The sequence below is a fragment of the Phyllopteryx taeniolatus genome, chromosome 11 (assembly GCF_024500385.1).
Source record: "Phyllopteryx taeniolatus isolate TA_2022b chromosome 11, UOR_Ptae_1.2, whole genome shotgun sequence".
Lineage (NCBI taxonomy): Eukaryota > Metazoa > Chordata > Actinopteri > Syngnathiformes > Syngnathidae > Phyllopteryx > Phyllopteryx taeniolatus.
Window position 1 is genome coordinate 22,447,173 of NC_084512.1, and position 23,614 is coordinate 22,470,786.

At 39.7% G+C, this 23,614-nt stretch overlaps 1 protein-coding gene across 4 annotated transcripts; it reads right to left on the reverse strand.

Moving 5' to 3' along the window:
- Positions 1–651: 651 nt before the first annotated feature.
- On the reverse strand, positions 652–21,836 carry add3b (adducin 3 (gamma) b). Of its 4 annotated transcripts, none has more exons than XM_061789256.1 (15): positions 21,718–21,836; positions 18,947–19,188; positions 17,930–18,074; positions 15,864–16,015; positions 13,936–14,016; positions 12,557–12,706; positions 12,189–12,332; positions 10,628–10,726; positions 10,191–10,364; positions 7,838–8,104; positions 6,621–6,737; positions 5,856–5,945; positions 5,653–5,776; positions 4,376–4,471; positions 652–3,224 (listed from the first exon to the last, which is right to left on the reverse strand). In XM_061789256.1, the coding sequence occupies exons 2-15, from the start codon at positions 19,133–19,135 to the stop codon at positions 3,004–3,006; spliced, it is 2,049 nt and encodes a 682-aa protein (XP_061645240.1). In that variant the 5' UTR covers positions 19,136–19,188; positions 21,718–21,836; the 3' UTR covers positions 652–3,003. The 4 variants fall into 4 exon arrangements, with proteins under 4 accessions (XP_061645240.1, XP_061645241.1, XP_061645238.1 ...); XM_061789257.1 differs by having other exon boundaries at positions 4,376–4,468; positions 21,610–21,750; XM_061789254.1 differs by having other exon boundaries at positions 21,610–21,750.
- Positions 21,837–23,614: the final 1,778 nt, after the last annotated feature.

Consider the following 23,614-nt stretch of genomic DNA (forward strand, 5'->3'; position numbering starts at 1 on the left):
TTATTATACCGCCTCGCATGGTCAATTATAACCACAACACTTTGTTTCAGGGTGGCCCTTCCTTTTATATATATATATATCATATACTTTTATTTTACAAGAATAGTTGCAATATTAACAGAAAAACAATTGTGCATTTTAATGAGAATGAAGATGTGGTATGATAGGAATATTTGTAATTATTTGACCAGACTAAATATGGAATAATGTTTGTAAAAAGGAGTACTTTTACAATAGTCATATTACATGAAAAACTAAATTCTAATGTTATGAGATTAAAGTCACAATATTAGAGAATTAAGACATGGTAATATGACAAAACACATTTTTAATTTTGGGATTAAAAATGTTATTCTGCACTTAAAGTTGCAATATAGAGGGGAAAAAAATGAATTTTATGAATGAAGCTTGAATTTTGAGTTTGTTTTTGTATTTCATTTGACCAGACTATAGATAGAATATTAATTTTACAGGTCATTTTACAAAGAAAAACCATTTTATGAGACTCAAGTCACAATATTATATATAAAAATATTGCAACATGACAAAAAAAAAAAAAAACAACAATCCTAATTTTATGAGAAATATTTTTTTGAATAAACTCCGACCTGCCTTCATGCACAGACAAAAAAGGGACAAATTATTTGCAAATGCTGTTCTACAAAGCTTTATTTTATACTGGAGGTGTTTGCATCTTCACCAACATCAAATATATCTCAAAAAGTGGTATGATAATGTCCAAATATAACCACACAAACAACAGTGCCTGCTCCAGAACATGTGAATAATAATAATAAAAAACATGAATAAAAAGAGGTGTTAAAACGACATATTAGGATTGTACTGTCACATTTGGAAACATTTCATAGTTTTAGTGTACCAAAAAACGCATTTACAAAACAACTCGCTCCTTTTGGGTCGACACATTCACATTGTAGGCCACGTTAAAAAACAAAAACAAAAAAAGCCGCATTGCTTTGTTAAGCTTCATTAGAACAATAAAGCAGCAACTATGACTATTATTTCTTCCATAGAGTTCATCACAGCATGTTTTTTAGTACTAGAATTAGTGGGAACATATTGGCAAACTTCATTTAACGACAGCACACAATTATGTAATAGCTAGAATACAAAGCGGGGGTTGGGGAACCTTTTCCTACACCGGGCCATAATACATTTATGCAACTAGATGGTAAAATGCTTATTATTATACATTGTGAGCATTTGTGGGTTAAATGTATTTTGTAAACATTTTGAGCAACTACACATATTTTGACTTAATTTGTGTAAAAAAAACCCAAGAAAAAACAAGATTATGTTCCGGTAAAAGTATTACATTTGTTTTCTCATACTATTACTGCATATTCCCCCCCCCCCCCCCCCAACTTTATTAATTAACAATATTATTAGAAAATAATTTTATCAGAATAAACTAAAATCACATTTTTAAAATTAAGTTGAAATATTACAAGAAAAATTGCATTTTCTTTTCTCATATTTCAACTTAATTCTTAAAAAAATGATCAATTTACTCTTGTAACATTACACATTTATTCTGGTTATAAAAAAAAGAAAAAAAAAGAAGAAAAAAAAAATATTCATGCTTGACTCTCATAAAATTGTTAATTTTACCAGAATAATTGCATTTTATTAAAAAACATTTATTCAATTTTGCTGGAATTAAAATGACATGAGAACAAAAGGTTTAACCACAATTAAAAAAACATGAGACTCAAATAAAAAACAAATATTTACCTAATTTTATGAGAATGAAGTCATAATATTGAGGCAAAAATGTAATTTTACCAGCGTAATCTCATATTACAAGATAAAAGTAATTTTATGAGAATTAAGTTGAAACATTTCTACGAAAGTCTTCGTTTGATGACAATTAAAGCAGTAAAATTATGACGATAAATATAAATTTTGCCAGAATAAACTTGTAATATTACTGGAAGCAAATTTTAAAAGAATTGAGTCAAATTATTACATGAAAACATTTCTTGATTTCCTAAGAATTAAGAAATAATATTACAAGAAAAAAGGCTAACTTTACCAGATTTATTAATGTTATATTACTAGAAAAAAAAAAGTAATTTTATGAAAATTAAGTGGAAACATTACAAGAAAAAGTCATTATTTTATGAGACTAAAATATAAATATTAAAAGACAGAGCTAGTAAGTAAAATGCGTTTTTTTTTTAAATTGACCAGAATAAAATCATATTACTAGAAGCGGCACAGTGGTCGACTGGTTAGCACATCTGCCTCACAGGTCGGAGGACCCGGGTTCAAATCCGGTCTCGCCTGTATGGCGTTTGCATGTTCTCCCCGTGCCTGCTTGGGTTTTCCCCAGATACTCCGGTTTCCTCCCACATCCCCAAAACATGCACGGTCGGTTAAATGAAGACTTTAAATTGCCCATAGGTGTGAATGGTTGTTTGTTTATATGTGCCCTACGATTGGCTTGCGACCAGTTCAGGGTCGTACCCCGCCTCTCTCCGGAGATAGCTGTGATAGGCTCCAGCGCGCCCGCGACCCACGTGAGGAGAAGTGGTACGAAAAATGGATGGATATTACTCAAACAAGTTCATGAATTTCTGAGACAGAACTCGAAATTTTCCGAGCAAAGAAGTCTTACTTTTCCGAGGCGCTATTGGCCCGTGAGCCGAAGGTTCCCCACACCCGTTACAAAGCAACACAACAGTTTAATCAGGAATGTCTTTTGAGATACAAAAATCGTACTTCTTTTAAGGCCGTTGACTGTATATTACCGGCCACCATTACACAACCAACGGGCGTGCTCGTATCGATACATTCATACGAGGGATTTGTGCAAAAGGAAAAATCTTCAGAGCTTCAGAAGTTTGTCTCTTGAACGCCCATTCATAAAAACACACATGCCAAACGAGCACTAAAATCTCAACTTGTTTACATCCCTCATTCGTATTAAGGCGGCTCCATCTTAGCATTAAGAGCCACTTTTTTTCCCCCCCCCCCACATTAATGTGCGCACACCTCGCTCTTTTCCTTCTTCTTGCTCTTCTTCAGGAAGGAAGGCGTGCGGAACTTGTTCTTCTTCTTCTTCTTGCCCTCCGGGGTCTTGTCCTTGACACTCATGGAGATTTGCAGCGATTCTGAAGCGCTCACGCTCAGCTTGGAAACCTCCAGGCTCAGGTCCTCGTCCAGATCGGACAAGTGGTCTTTCCCGTTGGTTATCGTGTCTGTCGGTGGGAGGAACACGGTCAGCAAAGAAAATCCGATTTCTTGGGTTTTTACAGTTTTCCAAAGTACAACCCGTCGCGTGACAGGTTATTCGCTTTGACTTGCGAGCAAATATTTGTGATTTGAGCACTAGGTGGTGGCAGTGAACTTAATTCGAAACATGAGATGAAAATCATCACGCATATTTCAACAAACCACACAACTGCCTTATACGAAAGTCCGCTAGCTTAATGCTAACACGCAATGCAAAACGCCAAAGCCGGGCTGATGAAACTAGCATCAATGTTTTAGTAGTTATAACACTAGCAGACTTTCATATTTCAATAGAGAATGTTTAATTGTCTTTTGTTTTGTTTGATTTATTTTACAGTCAATTTCAGAGGAGAGCATGTTCTGCCCCTTATTTTGAGAACTGTGTGAGCTTCTTTTTATTTCCTTAAAGTGATGTCACATGAGAGTCTCACATATCTTGACAGCGAGAGAGGCGCTAATGAACGCTTTCGAAAAGTGTTTCAATAAGTTTAGAGCAGTGATTCACAGTCACTAATGTGCCGCAAAAATGATCCAATTTCACTTAATTTTAGGAGAGCGAAATTGTCATACTACAAGAAAAACAATACAATTTTACCAGAATAAACTTGGAATAATATGAGGAATACATTCTTAGTTTTATGAGTTGTAATATTACGAGAAAACAAATTCGTAATTTTTTTTCAGAATTTTATTTTTTGAGTATGAAAATTACGTGAAAAATGTCTTCTTGATTTTATTTTTTGAATATGAAGTTTACCTGAAAAAAATCTTAATTTTATGAAAATAAGTTAAAATATGAGAAAAAAGTGGTACTTTTGAGAATTATGTATTACAGGAAAAAGTTGTAATTTAATGAGACTAAAACTACATATTAGGAGAAAAATATGTGCTAATTCTAAGAGAATTAAGTTGTAGTATGACAAAGATTTGTTAATCAAAGAGAACACAATAATACGATGACAAAAAATAAAAAAGTTAAGTTAAATACTGTAACTTCTGCATTAAAGATGAGAATTTCACATTAGTAAGAATTTTCCATATACAAACAAGCGCGTACATGAAGTTGTCTGGGGCACAGAAAAACTTGCAATAGCTTTGAAGGTATCTGATTGACTACCTAGCTTGATTGGTGTCATGATGGGAGAAAGGGAGAGTGAGATTGTGGAGCCATCGAACGTGGTCATCTCGTCCGCATCTGTGGCATCTTCGTCTTCTGGAAACAGCACGTTCGTCATTACATATCTGTTTGACACTTGGAACAAACTTTTTTTTTTTTTTTTTCCTTTTAAGATTAAATGTATATGTATAGAACTTAAAAGTTACTGGAAAGCCAACTGATCTGTACTCGGGCACTGATTCTTTTGCGTACCACGGTTTGAGAATTACTGATAGAGAGCTTTTTCTAGTTACGTGAAGTAAGACTAACAAAATCTCTCTTTGTAATGCCAAATGAATGAAGTGAATTCAGTTCCAGAAGCAAAATTGGTATGCTCCACTTTCTGCTTTGTGTTGATGTCCAATTTGGGAACATAGCACATTATGGCTCCTCAAGTTAACACTGCTTTTGGAAATTATTAGATGGCTACAGATTGCTCTTGTTTCGGTTCGGACAGCGCTTTGTTACGGCAGTGGTTGTTTTAAAAGTGCTTTCTAAATAAAGTTGAGTTTAAAACCCATACACTGTGTTCATTCTCCATGCACACGTGGTACGTTCTCTAGTCTATTTTACTCTTTCCCCGTTTCCAGCTGCATGCTTTTGCGGTAACCTGTGCAAATGTGGTGGACACGCAGACAGTTCTCGAGTGTTTCAAGCGCCCTTTTGAGCACTGTCACATAAAAAAAAAAAAAAAAATAATACACATTTATGTATAGCTTCATTGTTTCAAGATTCCCACCATAACTACGATGTTCCTTGATTGATCATACTGGCGAATCCACTTTAGTTGGCACGGGTCAAAGTGTACACAAACTTTGTAGAACCTGGACAAAAGTAAAGTTTTTGAGTATTTTTGAAAGCAAACTTAGGAAATGTCATTCAATTTTAGGGTAAGAGAATGACAATTAGGATGTTTTTTACTGTTGTCAAATGGCAAAACAGGTCAAATTTGATAGCTAAGAGGTTTTTCAAAATAACTAATATATAGTATATAAAATGTAGAATTGCTTGATGCAACGGTTTTAGCATATTTGATCAATTTAATTTGAAGGATGCCCAAGTGGCTCTTACGTCCTTCAATATTTCAGTAAAGTTTGCCGACCCCTGTTGTTGATGGATTGAAGCCCATCTAAACCAACGGAGAGAGGCTTTTCTTGCGTGGACTTCACAAGCTTTCAAGTGGAGAAGACACAGCAGGTGGACTTTTTTTTTTTTTTTTTTTTTTTTTCTTGAAGTACCGTCTTGGCCTAGTTGCTTTCGCTCCACCAGGCTCTTGTACTCTTCCAGCACCTCCTCGGTCAGATGGTTGAAAGGATTGGGCGGTAAAGAGCGAGTGAGCCCTTCATCCTCTGTGATGAAAGCCTGCACGTGGATTAGGCAGCGTCAGATATCACCAGGAGAAAACGTCACAAAATAACCAAATAGATAAATGTACACTCACTGGTCCCGGAATGGTGTCCACAACGATGCCGGCCAGTAAATGGGACTTTGGACCCGACGTCATCTGGTCGCCTCTGTGCTGCTCTTTTATCTGAATTAAAAAGATTACAGTGCCTTTAAGGGGTGTGGCCTAATGAGTAGCCTCAAGAGCTGGTGTCAGCTTGGCCAGTTAGTCTACATGTGAGTGTTTGGGCGTGACTTTTTGCCCACAGCAGCTTCTTGCGAGTGTTCCCATATTGCATTTCTTTAGCCTAATATCATAACTGCCCAAGTCATTTTTAAGATATTGTCACAATATCAATAAGAAACAGCAATGTGCTTGCTAAAAATTGAGTTTTTTTTCTTCATGTCTGATTAGATTGTCAGTCATCCAGGTTATGGTACTGTACAAAGGCTGAGACAACTGGACTCCTCTTTTTTGTTGTTGAATTGATGTTATTTTTGTTAAAAGAAAAACAAAATAAATGATGACTTAGGCAATTACGCCATCAGGCTAACGATTTGTGTGCTCGACTGTTTCTTCTGTTCAATATGCAGCTGAAAGTACCACACTTTGAGAATTACTGATATAGAGCTTTATTTTTCTAGCTATGTAAAGTAAGAAATATCAAAATCTGTGGCGATGTATCCAAAGCTCGCTCGTACCTTAATTTTTGGTTTTAGAACGATCTAAAATTGTGAAACTCCTAAGTCAAAGCACCACAGTCTTCCTAAATACGGCAATTCCATGGCATCATGTACACGGCATGCAATCAAAATGGCTCACCCGGTTCCTCTTGTGCAGCGCTTCCGTGGGGTCAGTGTTGAGCGGGACAAACTGGTTGGGGTCTTCAATCTTAATTGGGGTGCCTTTGCTTTTGCCCGGTTCTGATGACTTCATCCACTGAGAGACAAAGAAATCATTCAAACACTCTTTGTCAAGCACAACGGAGATGAAACACTCATAGTTTATCTTTACATGTTCAATTAAGGGGAAATAATGTCTGTGCGTAGGATGTTTTTGAAATAAAGTCGGAATCCTTGTCTGCTATATTTTAAATACAAGACAAATTCTGCTCTTTCTTTGGCCCATTATGTCGCTGCTGGGTCAATATATTTCATATACAGGGAGATGTTTTCAAAAAAAAAAATTAAAAAAAAAATCATCAATCCATTTTCTATCATGCTTGTCCTCATTAGGCTTGAGGCGGATGAGCTTGGAGCCTGTCCCAGCTGACTTTGGGCGAGAGGAGGGGTACACCCTGAACTGGTCTCCAGTCAACTGCAGCAAATTCAAAACAATATGAATATATTTTATTGAAAAAGAAGGAAAAAAAACAACAATGAAGTGTTATACCGTTGTTGTTTTTTTTAATTCAATTATTCCCCCCCCATATTTTGCAGTTTTCCGTGTCTGCCTCACAGCCGAGAGGTTCTGGGCTCGAATCTCAGCACAAGGCTTTCTGTGTGGAGTTTGCATGTTCCACTGCTTACTCCCACATTCCAAGAAATATGCATGTTAGGTTCACAGAAGACTCTCCATTGTCCGTAGGGGTGAATAGGAGTGTGAATGTTTGTTTGTCTTATGTGCCCAGTGTGTCCAACTCACCCTAATGAGGACAAGCGGTATCGAAGATGGACAACAACAAGAAAGCATGTCTCATTTCATCCACAAGATGGCAGGCTAATCTAAAAAGACCTCATCTGTCCATTTTCTATTTCGCTGATCCTGTTGAGGGTTGTTGCTGCGAGCTGGAATCTATCCCAGCTGACTTTTTGGACGAGAGGGCACTTTTAAACAAACAACCATTCACACCTTTGTCTGATTCACCTGCCTTTGTTTCTTCAGCTCATGATTATTGCAATTCTCTCTCAATGGTCAGACTCCTCCATACTTAGCAAATTTGGTCTACTTTTATTGTGTTGTTACATAATTTCGACCGCTGACTGCATTTGACTTAATGTTCCTCATCATTAAAAGGTATCTATCTAGGGTCAACACACCATTGTTTTGGTTCCGGGGCTGACGTCGCCACTGGGCGAGCGGTCCGGCACGTTCACCCTCAAGTAGCTGTTGGGCGAGGTGAGCCAGCGCGTCCGCTCCCGTTGCTGCCTCTGCGCCTTCAACTTGAAGGGGCTGCGCAGGCCCGCCGCTTCGTCGTCGTCGTCCGACAGGATCGCGGACACCGTGGCGGGGATCTCCACGTCATTCTTGGATCGGGGCTTTTCGCGGACGATGGGATTCCTGTACGAGTGGCCTGTTCTGTATCCCTGCAGAGCGAGAGGAAATGTAAACCCAAGTCTCACTGCCGTCACGTGTCTAAATATTTAAACATTGCCTATACAGTAAAATACAAAAGTATTTTTGCGGACATGTCTAGTGTACCAGGAAATGGGGGATTGAAAATATTTAATATACATCATACGGGTGTGTGTGTGTGTGGATACAATGAGAATAAGAACTTCTCCGTTTTGGTGGGAATCTGTTCAGAAACCACAATCTGTTGTATAGTTTAAAGGAAAAAAAAAAACAATTTAGAATGAGAACAAAAAAAAATAAAAAATCCTAATTTAATGAAAATAAAAATTACAAGAAAACTGATGTTATGAGAGTACAGCCCCAATGTTGAAAAAAATAGTCATATTTTAATGAGAATGTACTCTAGACTACATGTTTATGCTCATAATAGTACAGGCTTTTCTAATGAGAATAAAGCAATATATTAAAAAAAAAAAAAAAAAAAAAGCTTGTATGTACAAAATCTATTTAAAAAAATTAAGATTAAAATAAAATTTAGGACTGTAAAATAATACTATACTTTTTAATACTATAAGAATAAGTCATAACATTATGAGAGAAATAAAACATTTATTTTATGAAACTGAATATTAAAAGTTGTAGTATAAAAATGTGTATATTTTTAGCATAATATTTTTAAAAGAGTACTTTTATGAGAAACAAACTTTTACGAGACTAGATATTTCTTGTTGGAATGTTACAGGTTATTTTCTAATATGAGAATTAAGTCATGAAAATTAAATTGTATTTTTATAAGAATCTTTTTTTTAAAAATTGTATGCGAAGCCACAAGATGAATAAAAGTTTTGCTTGTAGCTTTTCTAATATCAGAATAAAATTGTAATTCCACAAATGTATTATTACAAAGTATTTATATGAGATGTTTATGTTTGAAATATAATTGTTTTTTCTATTACACAAATCATATTTTGACATAAAAATGGTAATGCTTGAGAATGAGAAATGTACGACGAAAAAAGTAATGAGATGACAATAAGCCATTTTATGAAAATAAAGTATTTATGAGAACAAACTGCTACGAATCGAGACATTTAGGCTTGTAATACTGGATTCAGCCTAATTTCTAACAGGTTACAATTATAATACAAAAATTAAGACCTACTTTGACAAGAAAACAAGTTGTAATTATACATTTGTTACTTGTAATATTCAATGAAATGCAAAATAATTTTACAGGAAAAACAACTTGCAATATAAGAATACCTAAAATTCGGAACTTTGTCAAAAGTTTTTTTTAATGAGAAAAAACCCCTTATGCGACTAGACGTTATCGCTCTTAATATTACGACTTACTTCCCGAATATTAGAATAAAATCATAAACAAAAATTATAAGGTTATGAGATTCCACATTTGTGCTTTTTCAAATTATTATTATTTTTCTCATTTTTCAAGAAGTGATCATATTAAGAAACAAAATTTCGAGAAAAATAAATGAATAATAGGAGACTAGAGGTTGATGCTTGTATATTAACACTTTCTTTTTTGCAAAATAACTTTTACCTTTTAATACTACCGCTTTAATCTCTCAATATTCCCTGCTCCTTCATTATATCCTTTATACAGTGTATGGGACAGCTTGCCATTACAACTACGGCTGAAAATGTAAAATATGGGGTTGGTCTCCTAATTTGAGCTTTAACAAATGAGATTTCGGAGGTGGTCTGCAAAATCTACACAGACACAGTGCTAAATCACTGTCAGGTTACAGGATGTAATAATATCCTCAAGCCATCTGAGCTGTTGCTGTGCTGCCAGTATTGACAAGCCTTTTTTTTTTTTTTTAGCAGACAGTAAATCCCATGTTGAAACAGGGCACGCTAAATCTGGTCTGTTAAGTGACTGTGAGGTCACTTAATGCGGCTGCTTCCACCCGCTGTTAGCTTTGTCATCTGGCGCCTACGCCTGCGAGGGTGGGCGGACGGCTTGCGCGGCTGCAGCCCGCTCAGCTGCCTCATCTGTCCATCAGAAACACAACGGTGCGGATGGAGTCTACCGTGACACGGTATTAAATATACCCCAGGGAAAGCGTCGCTCACCAGGTTGTCCAGCATCCTCATCAGGGACTCGAACTCGGCCTCTCCCACTTTCCACTTGAAGTCGTTGCTCACGGGCACCCCGGCAGCGGCCGCACCCTGTGTAAGGGGTTTGAATTTCTCCCTGTCCAGGAGCACCAGGTTGTCCACGCCGCCCGAGCACGCCAAAGCCTGCACCTAAAAAACTCGAGTCAGACCACCATAAACTCATAAAAAGCTGGTGACATTTACCAAAGGAAAAGTACCCGAAGACAGCTGCGAATATATGGAAGCAGAGTTCGACAGGCACGGTGACAAACTGACATCTACTTTATTCGAATGGCGGCAACAATTTGAGGAAATTCAGTAGTTCGGTCCAAGCAAGCAAACAGCTCAACAATTCTGTCACTGTCCAGATACTTCTGGCCCTAATTGTACTGTAATAATGTCCTTAAATGAACCTGGATTTCGCACGCTTGCTGTGAGTGGTACATGTAGTGGAAGGCTTCCTCTACGGTTTCTCCCAAAGCGAGCAGCCCGTGGTTCCTTAGGATCATCACCTGGAAAATACAACAGAAATTCTTTAAACACAATTTCCACAGACACTGAGCCATCATTTCAAAAGCGACACTCACTGGACATTTCATTTGGTACACCTACGCAGTCTAATGAGATCCAGCACCAGATCTGTATCGCAAAGATTATAACTTCAAATGTTATGAGAGACTAGATGTTCTGTTTGTAATATTATAACTCTTTCAATTTAATTACACAAGTCTTAATATTCTGAGCATAAAGTCTTAACATTGTCAAAATGTATTTTACTGGGGGGAAAAAGTTATGAGACTAGACCTTCTAGGTTTGTAATATTACAATGTTTTATCAATGAGAATAAAGTTGTAATGTTATGAAAACAGTACAGTACTAGTTTTAATTTTAAATATTTTCTAATATGAGAATCATCTTTGAAAATTCAGTGGAGCCTTGAGATACGAGTTTGATTTGTTCCGTCTCAAATCATCTTTCCTCAATGAAAAGAATGGAAATGCCATTAATCCATTCTAGCCTCGGTCCTAGAAACCGCCAAATTTTTGTGTTTGGTTTTTAATAAGGAAAAATAGTACTTTCTAAAAACAGAGTAATAAAAAATTAAATAGAATATAAAGAATGTTTGTGCATTACAATTTAATGCTGCAATTCATTTCATTGTGTTGCTCCTTCTGGTGTGCCCGCCTTGGCCACCGGGACACAGTAAAATCAACTCTGTAAGATGCTGTAATATCTAATAATAATAATAATAATAATAATAATATCTTCTATGTCATTTTTAGTAGAAGATAAAGAATATGTGCCTGTGAGTAGGGTTATATTATCTGTCTACATGGTTAACAATCTGTTGCCTTAAAGGATTCTAAAACCGCAATGAGTGATGCTAACAGTTAGCACTAACTTCATACCTACAGACAATTTAGTCTTCAATTAACCTACCATGCATGTTTTTGGACTCTGGGAGGAAACCCACACATACACAGGGAGAACGTGCAAACTCCACACAGGCGAGCCTGGATTTGAACCCGGGTCCTCCGAACTATGAGGCAGATGTGCGAACCGGTAGTCCACCGTGCCGCCCACTTACTTACTTTCTTTTTCGAGGAAGAATTGCTACGACTGTTTTAAATATGAGAAAGGAGGAATATTATAAAAATAAAGACATATTTTAAAGCGATATACCAGTAACTGGTGATATTAGGAGACTAGGGATGACATAATACAAAAGCTGTATAGCAAAGATCATAATGCTCACTTTCTATGACGTATATTATTGCAGTTTTCAGTAGCGTGGAATTGAACTTACTGAAAGAAAAAGCAAGGTAGCCAAAAGGCAGAATTCTCCATGCAGCTCTTGTAATGGATCTCATTAGATGGGGCAGGTGTACCTGGTGTGACTAGAGAGGTAAAGCAGCTGTTGAAAGCTGTGGAAAAAGCCTGTTTCACTAATGGAGTCTCTCAACTTGACAGTACCTTGGCAGTCGGGCCCAGAGCTTTCTGAAACTCCACCTTCTCCTCTTTATTATCCAGGCTGCCATGGTAACCGAAGCAGCTCACGTCCCCAAGGAGCAAGGCCTCCTGGGAAATGGGCAGTATTCCACACTTCATGGAGGACACCTGTTAACACAAATACACAGTGTCACTGCCACCGCGTCGAAACAGAGACACGTTTGTGCTGTCACATAAAAAGCGTTTCTAGTCGTGTTCGTTACTCGCTGTGAATTTTACGGCCCGGCTTTAAAGTTCATAGCAAAACTGCATTAACGAGCATCACGGGCTTCTGCAGGCCAGGGCGAGCCTTTGAACGGCAACTTAGCGATTGCTGGCCCGCGGCGACTCACGGCAGCTGTCGCGGGCGTGTGGACGTGGACGATGCATCTCAAGTCGGGCCGCATGGCGTAGATGGCGGCGTGAGGGGCGAATCCGAAGTGGTCGATGCCCAAGTCGGTTGAGCCCTGGTCCACGACGTCACCGATCATGTTCACTTTTACCTGAAACAAAACCTCAGCTTCAATCGAAACTGCATTAAATCGTACATCGAAAATGTACTTCTTAATTGTTTGTAGAGTGAATCCCCTTTAATCGTGGGGGATACATGTATGTTCCAGACCCACCCACAATCGGTGACAGAGGCCATATACATTTTAAATTTGGATTGTTTTACCTGTACCACATCCTTTAAGACATTTAAATGTATAAAAATGCACTTGAACTTTTTAAAACACACTTTTGAAACACATTGTACACGCATTTGAATGCAAAAAAAAAAAAGCATTAAATGTAAAGAAAATACTTGTCTGTGTTAGATACACTTTTGTGCCTTGACCTTCAACGAGGCGGGACCTGCTGTGGTGGCGCATGGCGTCGAGGGCATTACACTAAATAGATATACTGTAAAAACCCATTAAAAAAATTATTAGTGGCAATGAACCACTAATATAGTGAGAGAACACTAATATACAAATGCCTGCCCCCCATTAAGTTGTGAATGAAGCAACCAAGTAAAACTTTTGTTTCCCATTTCTGTGTGTGTGAGTTGTTCTGCACTTCCGCCCCATTGCCACATTCAAAATAATAACCCAGTAATGGAATTTTTGTATATGGTTAAACAAGCCAGTGATGGCTTCGTGCAAGCAGCATTTATCTGCAGTCTGGATGCAGAGGGCTGAACGCCTCACTCTCTGGACGGAGTCTGAGAGACTCCAGAAGTCTCCAATAACACCCCCAAAAATGTTGTTAGATTTGTTGCTCGTTGCTACTTTTTCTTGAAAAACAGTTCTAGAAGGGTCGGAGATGTCGCTAAATCAGGCAACAAAGTCCCTCAGCTGCCAACAATGAGTAGCTGCTCGCTTCCTCACATACGCAGTCGTCATGGTAACAAAAGCGGTGATCTACATTTGCCTGAGACAGAACAGTGCCTCCAAAATGACGTGATTGCAACCAGAGTAAGTACAGCAGATATTAAGTGTACTCTTATTTTTTATCTTTTGGGTAATTTAACCAGAGAATGCCACACGGGAACTGTTTTAATTGTGAAAAACTTGCACGTCTCCTTGAATAACATTGTGAAGGAAGAATTTATGTTACACTTCTTATCTGTATTGGATCTCATTGTGTTGCAGAGATGTACCTGATGCAAAGTCTGGTGAGGGCTCACAAATATATAATATTCACCAAGTGCAAAACACTCAATTAGTCAGTCTAAACTAAATCCACTTACCAAAGTTGCTGCGGTCACCTCAGCAAAAGAAAGGCCTCTCGGACTGATCAGAACATGGTCTTGTTCTTTGTTGACACGCACCTGAGATGAAAAGAAACACGGCTTAAATTAAAAATGCGCCCCTCATTCTGGTTAAATTCATGCGGCAAAGCATTTGAAATTCAGAAGCCATTAATTATTGCTCAGGAGGAGTTGGGGTTAGCAGTCTTTTATGTGTTCGGAGTTTTTATTGGGGGACGCTGATATATTTCTTCGGTTGCTGTTTCCACACACCAGTGTAAAATATTAATGCTGTTGCTGTCAGAAAGTCACGTTATCTAACTTTTGAAGACCAAGAGTGTGGAAAATACATTGATGCCTTTGATAAGAAAAAAATTTACATTTCTGGTGCTGAATCGTTTGTTCATGAAATACTAGTAATTCAGTTACACAGCTATTCTCTAAGTTCTGATGCACAAGTTATACATTTTTAAACATTAATGTTAACATCAAACATCTGTGGCACCGAGTCTGTTTCATAACTTGTTAGTGTTGCTCTTTATGCTCTTGAAAAATAAATTGCAAAGGGACCTATCATTGCTATCTGATATGATATGATGGTATTTTTAAATTCGGTTACTAATGTTCTTTAAAGGGACATATTATGGAATGGATTTTAATTTTAAATTGCTTGTACACAAATAGTTGGGTCTCTGGAGTGCCTTGCCGCTCATATTAAGGTTGAAATTCAACAGCCAAGTAAATCTTTTATGTGCCCGTTTCCAAAATGTGTCTGTGAGTGAGCCGTTCTCCATTTTTTTCTCAAATTTGACACCTCAAATCGAGTTTCTCCGTCCATGACTTGACAGTTAGGCTGGTTGAAGATCCCTAATTTCCAAGCCACAGCTGGGGGCTGGCTACCAGATGACACTGAAGCTTTATCATGTCACAGCCAACAGGTAAGCAGAGCTGCTGTGTTCGCGCAGATTAGCATTAGCTAACAGTGCTATCAGCAACAGCTTCTGATAGTCAGCACACACTTGGATGGTCAGTGAAGTTGTCAACTTGGGATTGGGGGGTATTTGTGTTCGGCAATGTGTCCGCTGCATGCACCATATACACAGATCAGCGAGACTAATTTCCATCGGAGTGCCACCTTTACGAGTGAAAATGTCTGTCGTTCTCTGCTTTTTCTACTCGCCTCTTCAGACTCTGGGCTGTTTGGCTATGATTCGCTGCTCCCCTAGCCTCAATGTCCGAGCTCCGCCCCTGGTCGCCATGGTAACGAACGCATATTGTGACACGGGAGCTTGACAGAACCGCCCCCTCAAAAACAGTAACTTCAAGTGGATCGTTACAAGTGGATGTTAAGTGTGCTGTTTTCTTTAGCTTTTTGTATTTGGACTGAAGAATGTCAGAGACATTTTAAGACACCTGAGAACTGTTTTAATTGTGGGAAAAAAACCACATGTCTCCAGTAATGTTTCATATGCCTAATATGCAGGAAAACCATTTCTATAGTTTTCTCTTCATCATTTACCTAGATAATGTGATGCAATATCCATTATGGCATGTGATAACTATTGTTATCAATGGCAAAACATCCTAAACAGGAAATGGCCTGAGAAAAAACTGCACCCCATAAAAACTAAACAAAAAAGTTAGATGTCCCTTTATTGTTTTGCATGCCTAACGTGCAGAAAGACTTTCCATGTTTTTTCTTCCAGCATTTACAAAAAAAATGTGGCAAAATATCAGTGATGTCATATACTATACTATTGTCAAACATACATGGACCAAACTTGTATGAGAGTTCCTGTGTTTCCAGGTTTTTTCTTTTGGGAAGCTCACACACAAAAGAAAGCCGCATCTCCCTTTTAAGCCCTCAGGATACAGCTGGTGAACTTCGCAAGAAGACAGAGAGACGTGCACAGGATGTCAACACTCACAGTGATGTAGGAACTGGTGAAACGAGCCCAGCTGAAAAGGTCAACGAGCCTGTAGAGGCTGGCCAGCTTGCAGCGGCTCGGCTTCTCGCCTTTGGCAAAGGATGGGGACTCCACAGCATACAAGTCATTGATCGGAGACACCATTCCCAAGCCTGCAACGGGACAACATATCATCCTGTAAGGAGTTTGCATTTAACTACACTTTCAGACATAACAAGGATGTTTATAGGCTTTGCCTTCACCGCAAGATAAAGTTAAAGCGTCCCTCGGGGAGCATGTGAACCTTAAAAAAGGCTTTCTGAAAATTCCCTGCGAGGATATTTTGAACTGTGAGGCCGTATAAGGACATTTAACGACGCAATCTCTTACAGGCACTTAAGCTTTTTAAAAGTGCAGAGCTCAGTTTGACTTCACAGTCATTTTCCTAACATGAATGCATTTAACTTAAAGGCAAACAAGGTGATCTACTCAGCTGGAAAAAAAGAAGCCTACAGTAAAACATGAGGCCCACAGGCAGAATAGGGAAACTTTATGCAGTCAGTGTGACTGGGAAAATAAATCAATTCCCCCCCCCAAAAAAGAAGTTTCCGGAAAACAATAGGGCTTGGGATCTTCCAAGCATCGCTGAAGTGCATTTGAACATCACAATGTTGTTTGAACCCCTCCTGTTACTGCGTGCCTGTGGATTTTAACTGCGCATGTGTGTATTTTGGATGGATGGCTATGCATGCGTTTTGAAAACAGTGTCAAATGGAGTTTCCCTCTTGGGGAACAGTAAAAGGATTAGTTTTCTTCTGGGTCTTTGAGCACAAATCGAGTAAAACGCATTGGAACTGCTTTTGCTCTAGGAGGAGCATCAGATGGATACTCGCTGTTCTTGGGATCGTGAATACATTTCAGAATAAAAACCTTTGATATGAATATTCTAGGAAAAAACGTAAAACGCTTGAATGAATGATTTTACTGGAAGTCTTGACTAAACCCCTATAGCTTGTTACATGAGGTAAACATAATTTACGTTTCAACTGGTACGTTGATTTGAAAATAGACATGGTGGAAATTCAGACAGTTAACAGGATCATTGAGGGACTGGCTAATTCATTCAAGCGATAATAAATGAAATGCCTTAACTTTGGTCATGGTAGATGTAGCTAGCATACTACCTTAAATTACAGTGTTAATGAGCCTCACCTATCTTTGAGTGGTTATTTATGCTATTTGACTGACAATCTGTTAGGCTACCGTCGATAATTGAGAAGGCTAGGCTTGCTTAAGGTTGATCTTGAGTTTCCTGTTGCTCAGATTAATGGCACAGATGTAGCCGGCTCAGCTAGGCATTCATTCCAACTAAACTTACGGTGTTGATGACATTTGGTTCCGAGTCTGTCCCTTTAGAAGTGGCTACTCTGCCACCAGGCAGTCTCGCTATCTTCTCTGTACTATTTTGACGTCCACTCGCTTTATCCTCCCCACTCAATTAATTCAGAATGTTCCTTTTTTTTTTAAAAAAAAAGATAATTGGTGAGGGTCGGGGGGTTAATATCTGGCAGCCCAAATACAAATTTTTGTCATCGTCTTAGTTCTGCCACCCGGAAGTATCCTGGCGCTTATTGTTTACGAACATTCTGAATTAGTTACTTGAGCAAAATAATGCCGCCCGAAGGCATTGTGTCATAGCGTGCATGTAGCTCAACTTCCCGTAAGTGACGTCATGTAGGTCTTTAGAGGACAAACTAGTTGAGACTGAATCAACAGTGTGTTCTCCATTTTTTCCTCAATTTCTTTAAGACACGATTAATAAACTCCACAAAATGGATGAGTCTGCCTATCACTAGATGCTGACATTGAGACTTCTTCCACAATAAAAGTAAATACAAGATGATGGCCTGCAATTGCTGCATCCAGAAGGTCGTCTAATATAATTAGCATTCCAAACTGCTGGGATTCACTCGCTCCAGTGGTCATGCGGGCTGGTTAATGGAGACATTGACAATGTCCTCCACAACTTTTCTGCTGTTTCAGACTGACAAGAACGAGTAGATTCCTTCTGCGCACACAAGACTTACTGATGGGTGATGTCAAGGGCCCGGCCCCTCCCACCGTGCTGGCCATGACCAGGTCGGCTATCTGCCTCAAGGCCAGGAGACCTGTGGGGTTGTTGCCCTTGGTCATCTGATCCTGAATCAGGCCTTCCAGCTCATCTTTGAACACCTGTAAACCAAATAGGAATTATTTCACAGTGTTAGAGCTCTGTAATCTCTGCAGCTCATTTTAACACTCTTGTGTTACAAGTCACAAATCTAGAAAAACCTTTTTGTGCGAGCGCAGCAGGGGGCGGTGGTGCTGTTATTTAAACCCGACTTTTACTTTCTCACGTTCCAGGGGAGCCTGCGAATCTCCGAGTCACACTGTGTTTGTCAGCCCAGCACCAGAATTCTGCCTCATCTGAGCACCGTAACCATGGCGATGTGATAAGTTCCACTTGTTAGGGGCCCTTACGCAATCGCAGAGGAGTGTGGGCTCGACTTATTTCAATGCACTCCACCAGCGTGTCTTCATGTTGCTTCCTTCAACTGAGCTGCTGATCTTTTTTTGTCTTATATCCCAATGCAACGCTTAACTGTTATGCTGTAGAGGTAAATTCAGTCTTATGATGCATTTTTGCTCTTTAATATACACTGACTGACCACTGGGGTACTCTAATATGGTGCAATACAGAGATACTGTATATAAAAAAATTCTGCCTCTCCAAAAAAACTAGACAAGCTTGATCGTACAAAACCAAAATGTATCCCACCAGGCATCCTCCAAATGTTTATGATAATGTATGTATGTATCAGTAAATATAACATTAGGCACATCTGTACATCTAATGCAGTCCTGGGGCTATTTTTCTACGATGTCATGAATGGGGCATACTAATTCCATGCTCAAAATATAAATTATTTTTGTTTTGTTTTTTGTTATTGTATATTATGTGCAGGCCAGCACAGTAGATTCTTCCTGAATGGATGGATTGAATCCTTTTAATGTTATAACCAGTCGGAGTAATCGGTTTTGCGCTCTCTTTATGAAATACATACAGGACTCTGCAAGATGTGGGTGACCCTCTTCTTCTGCTCCATCATGTTGAAGTCCTGCCTCAGGTCCGGCGACATGGCCCGGCTGCGGAGGCTGTCCGGGTCGCTCTCGCAGCAGCGTTCCTTGGAGTCATTGCTGGACAGGGACAGCGTCAGCGAGCCCGCCAACTGCCTCACCTCCAACAGACTCATCCTCCAGCAGAGCCTCTTCTACCACCTCCCGCCTCCTACGCTTCCTCTTGAATCTGACAATGGTAATGAAAAAAAAGATACAGCAGTTTTTTTTTTCCTAGTCAGGCTGTCAAGGCAACAGAGCAAAACAGGCACAATGGTGACTCATGTAATAACTGGGATTCAGACTTATAATTCCCAACCAAATTTAGTGAGCAATGAGAGATCATCAGGTGTCCTCCAGGAAATCTAATTTCACTTAATTTGTCTGAAAATTATTCTTTCTCCATCCATTCATATCAAATACAGCACTTATCGTGTCGTAGGTGTACTAGAGCCTATCCCAGCTGACTTTGGGCAAGAGGCAAGGTACCAGTCAATCACAGGACACACAGACAAACAATCATTCATACTCACGTTCACAACTATGGACAATTTAGTCTTCAATTAACCTTGTATGCATGTTTTGGAATGTGGGAGGAAACCGGGAGAACATGCAAAATCCACACAGGAAGGCCTGAGCCAGGATTTGAACCCGCAACCTCGGAACTGTGAGGCGGGTGTGCTAACCAGTCCCCCCATGCCACCATTGCTATTTTTTCGCTGCACAGCGGTGAGGTGTGCTGTAGGAGTGACAGACGAATTTAAGGTGGAGGTGGGACTGCATCAGGGATCAGCCCTGAGCCCCTTCCTGTTTGCAGTGGTGATGGATAGGCTGACAGATGAGGTTAGACTGGAATCCCCGTGGACCATGATGTTTGCAGATGACATTGTGATCTGCAGTGAAAGCAGGGAGCAGCTGGAGGAACAGTTAGAAAGATGGAGGCATGCACTGGAAAGCAGAGGAATGAAGATTAGCCGAAGTAAAACAGAATATATGGGCGTGAATGAGAGGGGTGGTGGGGGGAGAGTGAGGCTGCAGGAAAAAGAGATAGCAAGGGTGGAGGACTTTAGATACATGGGGTCAACCGTCCAGAGCAATGGTGAGTGTGGTCAGGAAGTGAAGAAACGGGTCCAAGCAGGTTGGAACAGGTGGAGGAAGGTGTCAGGTGTGTTATGTGACAGAAGAGTCTCTGCTAGGATGAAGGGCAAAGTTTATAAAACAGTGGTGAGGCCAGCCATGATGTACAGATTAGAGACAGTGGCACTGAAGAGACTACAGGAAGCAGAGCTGGAGGGGGCGGAAATGAAGATGTTGAGGTTCGCTCTCGGCGTGACCAGGTTGCATAAAATTAGAAATGAGCTCATCAGAGGGACAGCCAAGGTTTGATGTTTTGGAGACAAAGTTATAGAGAGCAGACTTCCATGGTTTGGACACGTCCAGAGGAGAAATAGTGAGTATATTGGTAGAAGGATGATGAGGATGGAGCTTCCAGGCAAGAGAGGTAGAGGAAGACCAAAGAGAAGGGTGATGGATGTCGTGAGGGAAGACATGAGGGCAGTTGGGGTTCGAGAGGAGGATGCAGGAGATAGGCTTACGTGGAAAAGGATGACACGCTGTGGCGACCCCTAAAGGGACAAGCCGAAAGGAAAAGAAGAAGATACCTATAGAACAAGCTGTACCATGTGATAGTTACATATTTACATAATACATCAAAGCACATGGTGAATAAAAGGTTAATAATAGCAATCATGGACAGCATCCCTCACTAAAGTTTTAAATGATGATATTGGGATGAATGAGGTGAGTTTTCCAGTCGTTTGGGGCAGTAATGGAAAGAAGACTGACTAAAAGTAGTGTGGACTTTGGGAACAAAGAGGTTAATAAAACTGCTGGAAAGGACAGTGCGGGTGGTGGTATGCATGGTGACCCGAGAGCAAAGATAGAGTGGGGTCTTGCCAATAAAAGCTTTTGTATCTTTGTTCAACTATCTATGCCACCGACATATAACGACAGGAAGTAAAATGAAAAGCTCTTCCACTAGATGGCAGAAGGTACATAATTGACCTGTGCATCCACTTTTTTTAAACTTTTTTTTCGTATGTCAAATATGTGCCTTGGCTCAACAAAGGTTGAGGAAAAACAACAGTACTTTGATAACGCCACAAACTGGAAGTGATCTTGATTCTTTCTGTAGGATTTCACAACACCATTCATCACTCCCCCCCCCCCCCCCCCTCTTTAAACAAGTGGGAGGAAAAGTTGCCTGCATTCTTAAGCCAAAAGTCGTTAACAGTAAACAAAAGGCAGCCTTTTTTTCCCCCCCAAGGAACTACTTTGAATAGCAGTTAGCACCTTTGGGGCTACCTGGACGTGGGGGTGGAGGGATACACATGCAAACACACATTCCAACCACGACTATTATACAGATTAAATAGTTCTCCATGCAAATTAAACTCTTGCGTAGCTTTAGCGAGGTTTTGAGTCCGAATAAAACTCCACTCGTGAATGTTTAGGAGTAGAATCACTATGAAGTCATCGTTAAAAAAAAAAAAAAATAAATAAAAAAAATGCAAGAAGCTAACCCACCGCGAGAACAGTTCCCAAAAGTTACCTCAAAAGTTCTCCGGACGCCGCGCAGTCGGAATTTCTCTTCCCCCAAAGAAGACGCTCCAAAAAAGGTGGATATTAGTCCTGTTGTGGATACATTGCGCACACTTACGGGATTCAGAAGGAGGCGAGTGGCGGCCGCACGAAGCGGAGAAAAGGAGGCTGGCGGGTGAGGATGTATGTGGGTGTGTTTGTGTGGGAAAAAAGGAAAAGTGACCACGTGAGCTGACTTCATCCACCCACAAAGGCCTCCTCGTCGGAAACCAACCACGAAAAAAAAAATGGCAGCCACTCCACCACCACCGCCACCACCACCAACCACGAAAAAAAAAATGGCAGCCACTCCACCACCACCACCACCACCACCAAGCAGTCCTACGCCAGAAAGAAGCGAGGTACTAACTAGTCCATGAGACGAGTTCTTGTTGTTTTAAGCCTTTTCATGAAGACTTCTTTCCTCCATCTGGTCCTGTGATTCACTGACTCCCGCCTCTTCATCACACAAATAAGCAGAGCTAATGTTCTCACTCTCAGTCAGAAAGGGGAGAAGTACTCACACTTGTGTAGAAGGAGAGAGACACTGTTAAAAAAGCAAGACTGGTAAAAGTAGAACGGATTCAAGTCCTTTACTTATGCAAAAGTGAAAAAAAATAGACTTTGAAAGTACAAAAGGTAGGCTTCTCACTGAGTCAAAGACATGACATCATATCACCCAAATTTTAGCATCATTGGCTTCCAGTTTGTTTTAGAATTGATTTGGAAGAAAAAAGATATGATCACTTTTAAATCTTAAAGGGGAAATTTGCACTTTTGTATTGCCTTTTTTAAATATGAAAGGTGCGATAAACTGATTGCTTGATTGATTGAAACTTATGAATGGGACCTAAAATTGGGTCCTGGATCAGTTTTTGTTGGGCTTGATTAACATCAAGCAGGCACATTATTTGTTGGCGAAGAGCTTTTTGATTCATGTTAATTGGAATAAATTGTGTGTCGCTGTTGTACTACTTTAGCCCAGTAAACAAAATTGGCATACACTAGTCATGCAAATGCTATCACACAGCAGAGAAAGGACAGGTAGCGCTGGTAGATACGTGGGCCGACACACGCAATCAAATGCTTTATTAGTACACCGTAATATTTTAACTGATCGCTAATTTGTTTTGAAAAAAGGTTCTTTATTCACCACACCGCCATCTTTTGTATCGGGTGGGGCACTGCAGCCATTGTGAGGAGCGCGTCTGTGCATCTACTGCAGGGAGCAAAGCTGTGGCTTGGCATGTTGCATTTGTCTTTGACCTCACATCCTAAACAAGTCAATGGTTTTGGATCTATGGCGATGCAATTCATTGTTTTGTTGTCAACTATTAATTGCATGACTGACTATTAGGAGGAATAAAACAGGGAAGGAACCATTTATTATTTACTAGAGATGGAAGTAAATAATCACCCTGTTTATTTCATGGGAGACTGCCTTCTGGGCCCAGCTGACACTTTGTTCAGACTGTTTGTTTGGATAAAACAACAACAAAAACAAGTCACTGGAGGAAATAATCATTCATCGACAATGAAAGTCATCGTTAATTACATTCCTTCCTTGTAACAAACCATGACATGCACTCACTTGGCCGTTATGATGTAGAAAGCAGCCTTCAATACGACATGATTGAAACAAATCATCATGTTTCTCAAAGAGGATAACTAAGCATGAATAATTCATAGCGTCGGGGTGTAATCAGTGAAAGTAATGAGCAAACATCATTCACTACTAGTGCACTATTTAATCAAATGTTGTGCCTTCTTAGAACTCTCTTAGTTCCGTTGAGCTGGTGCAATGATGACAACAACTGGTCATGAAACTCACGTCACGTTGTTTCAGAAAACACTTAAATGAATCTGCCTCCCCTGCGTGTAAACGGGGGTAAATTAGACGAAGATCAGGCCTCGCTTGACTCCTTACGGACACTCTCCGGGTCTTTTCCGCCTTGCTGGTCAGCCTCTGCAGAGAG

What these genes read in the sequence shown, in the direction of transcription:
- add3b (XM_061789256.1), bottom strand. Translation starts at nt 19,135, where the DNA reads ATGAGTCTGTTGGAGGTGAGGCAGTTGGCGGGCTCGCTGACGCTGTCC. An exon ending in AGGTGACCGCAGCAACTTTG is followed by an intron (nt 12,707 to 13,935) that starts GTAAGTGGATTT and finishes GTTTTGTTTCAG; the next exon opens with GTAAAAGTGAACATGATCGG. An exon ending in TGAGGATGCTGGACAACCTG is followed by an intron (nt 8,105 to 10,190) that starts GTGAGCGACGCT and finishes CTCGCTCTGCAG; the next exon opens with GGATACAGAACAGGCCACTC.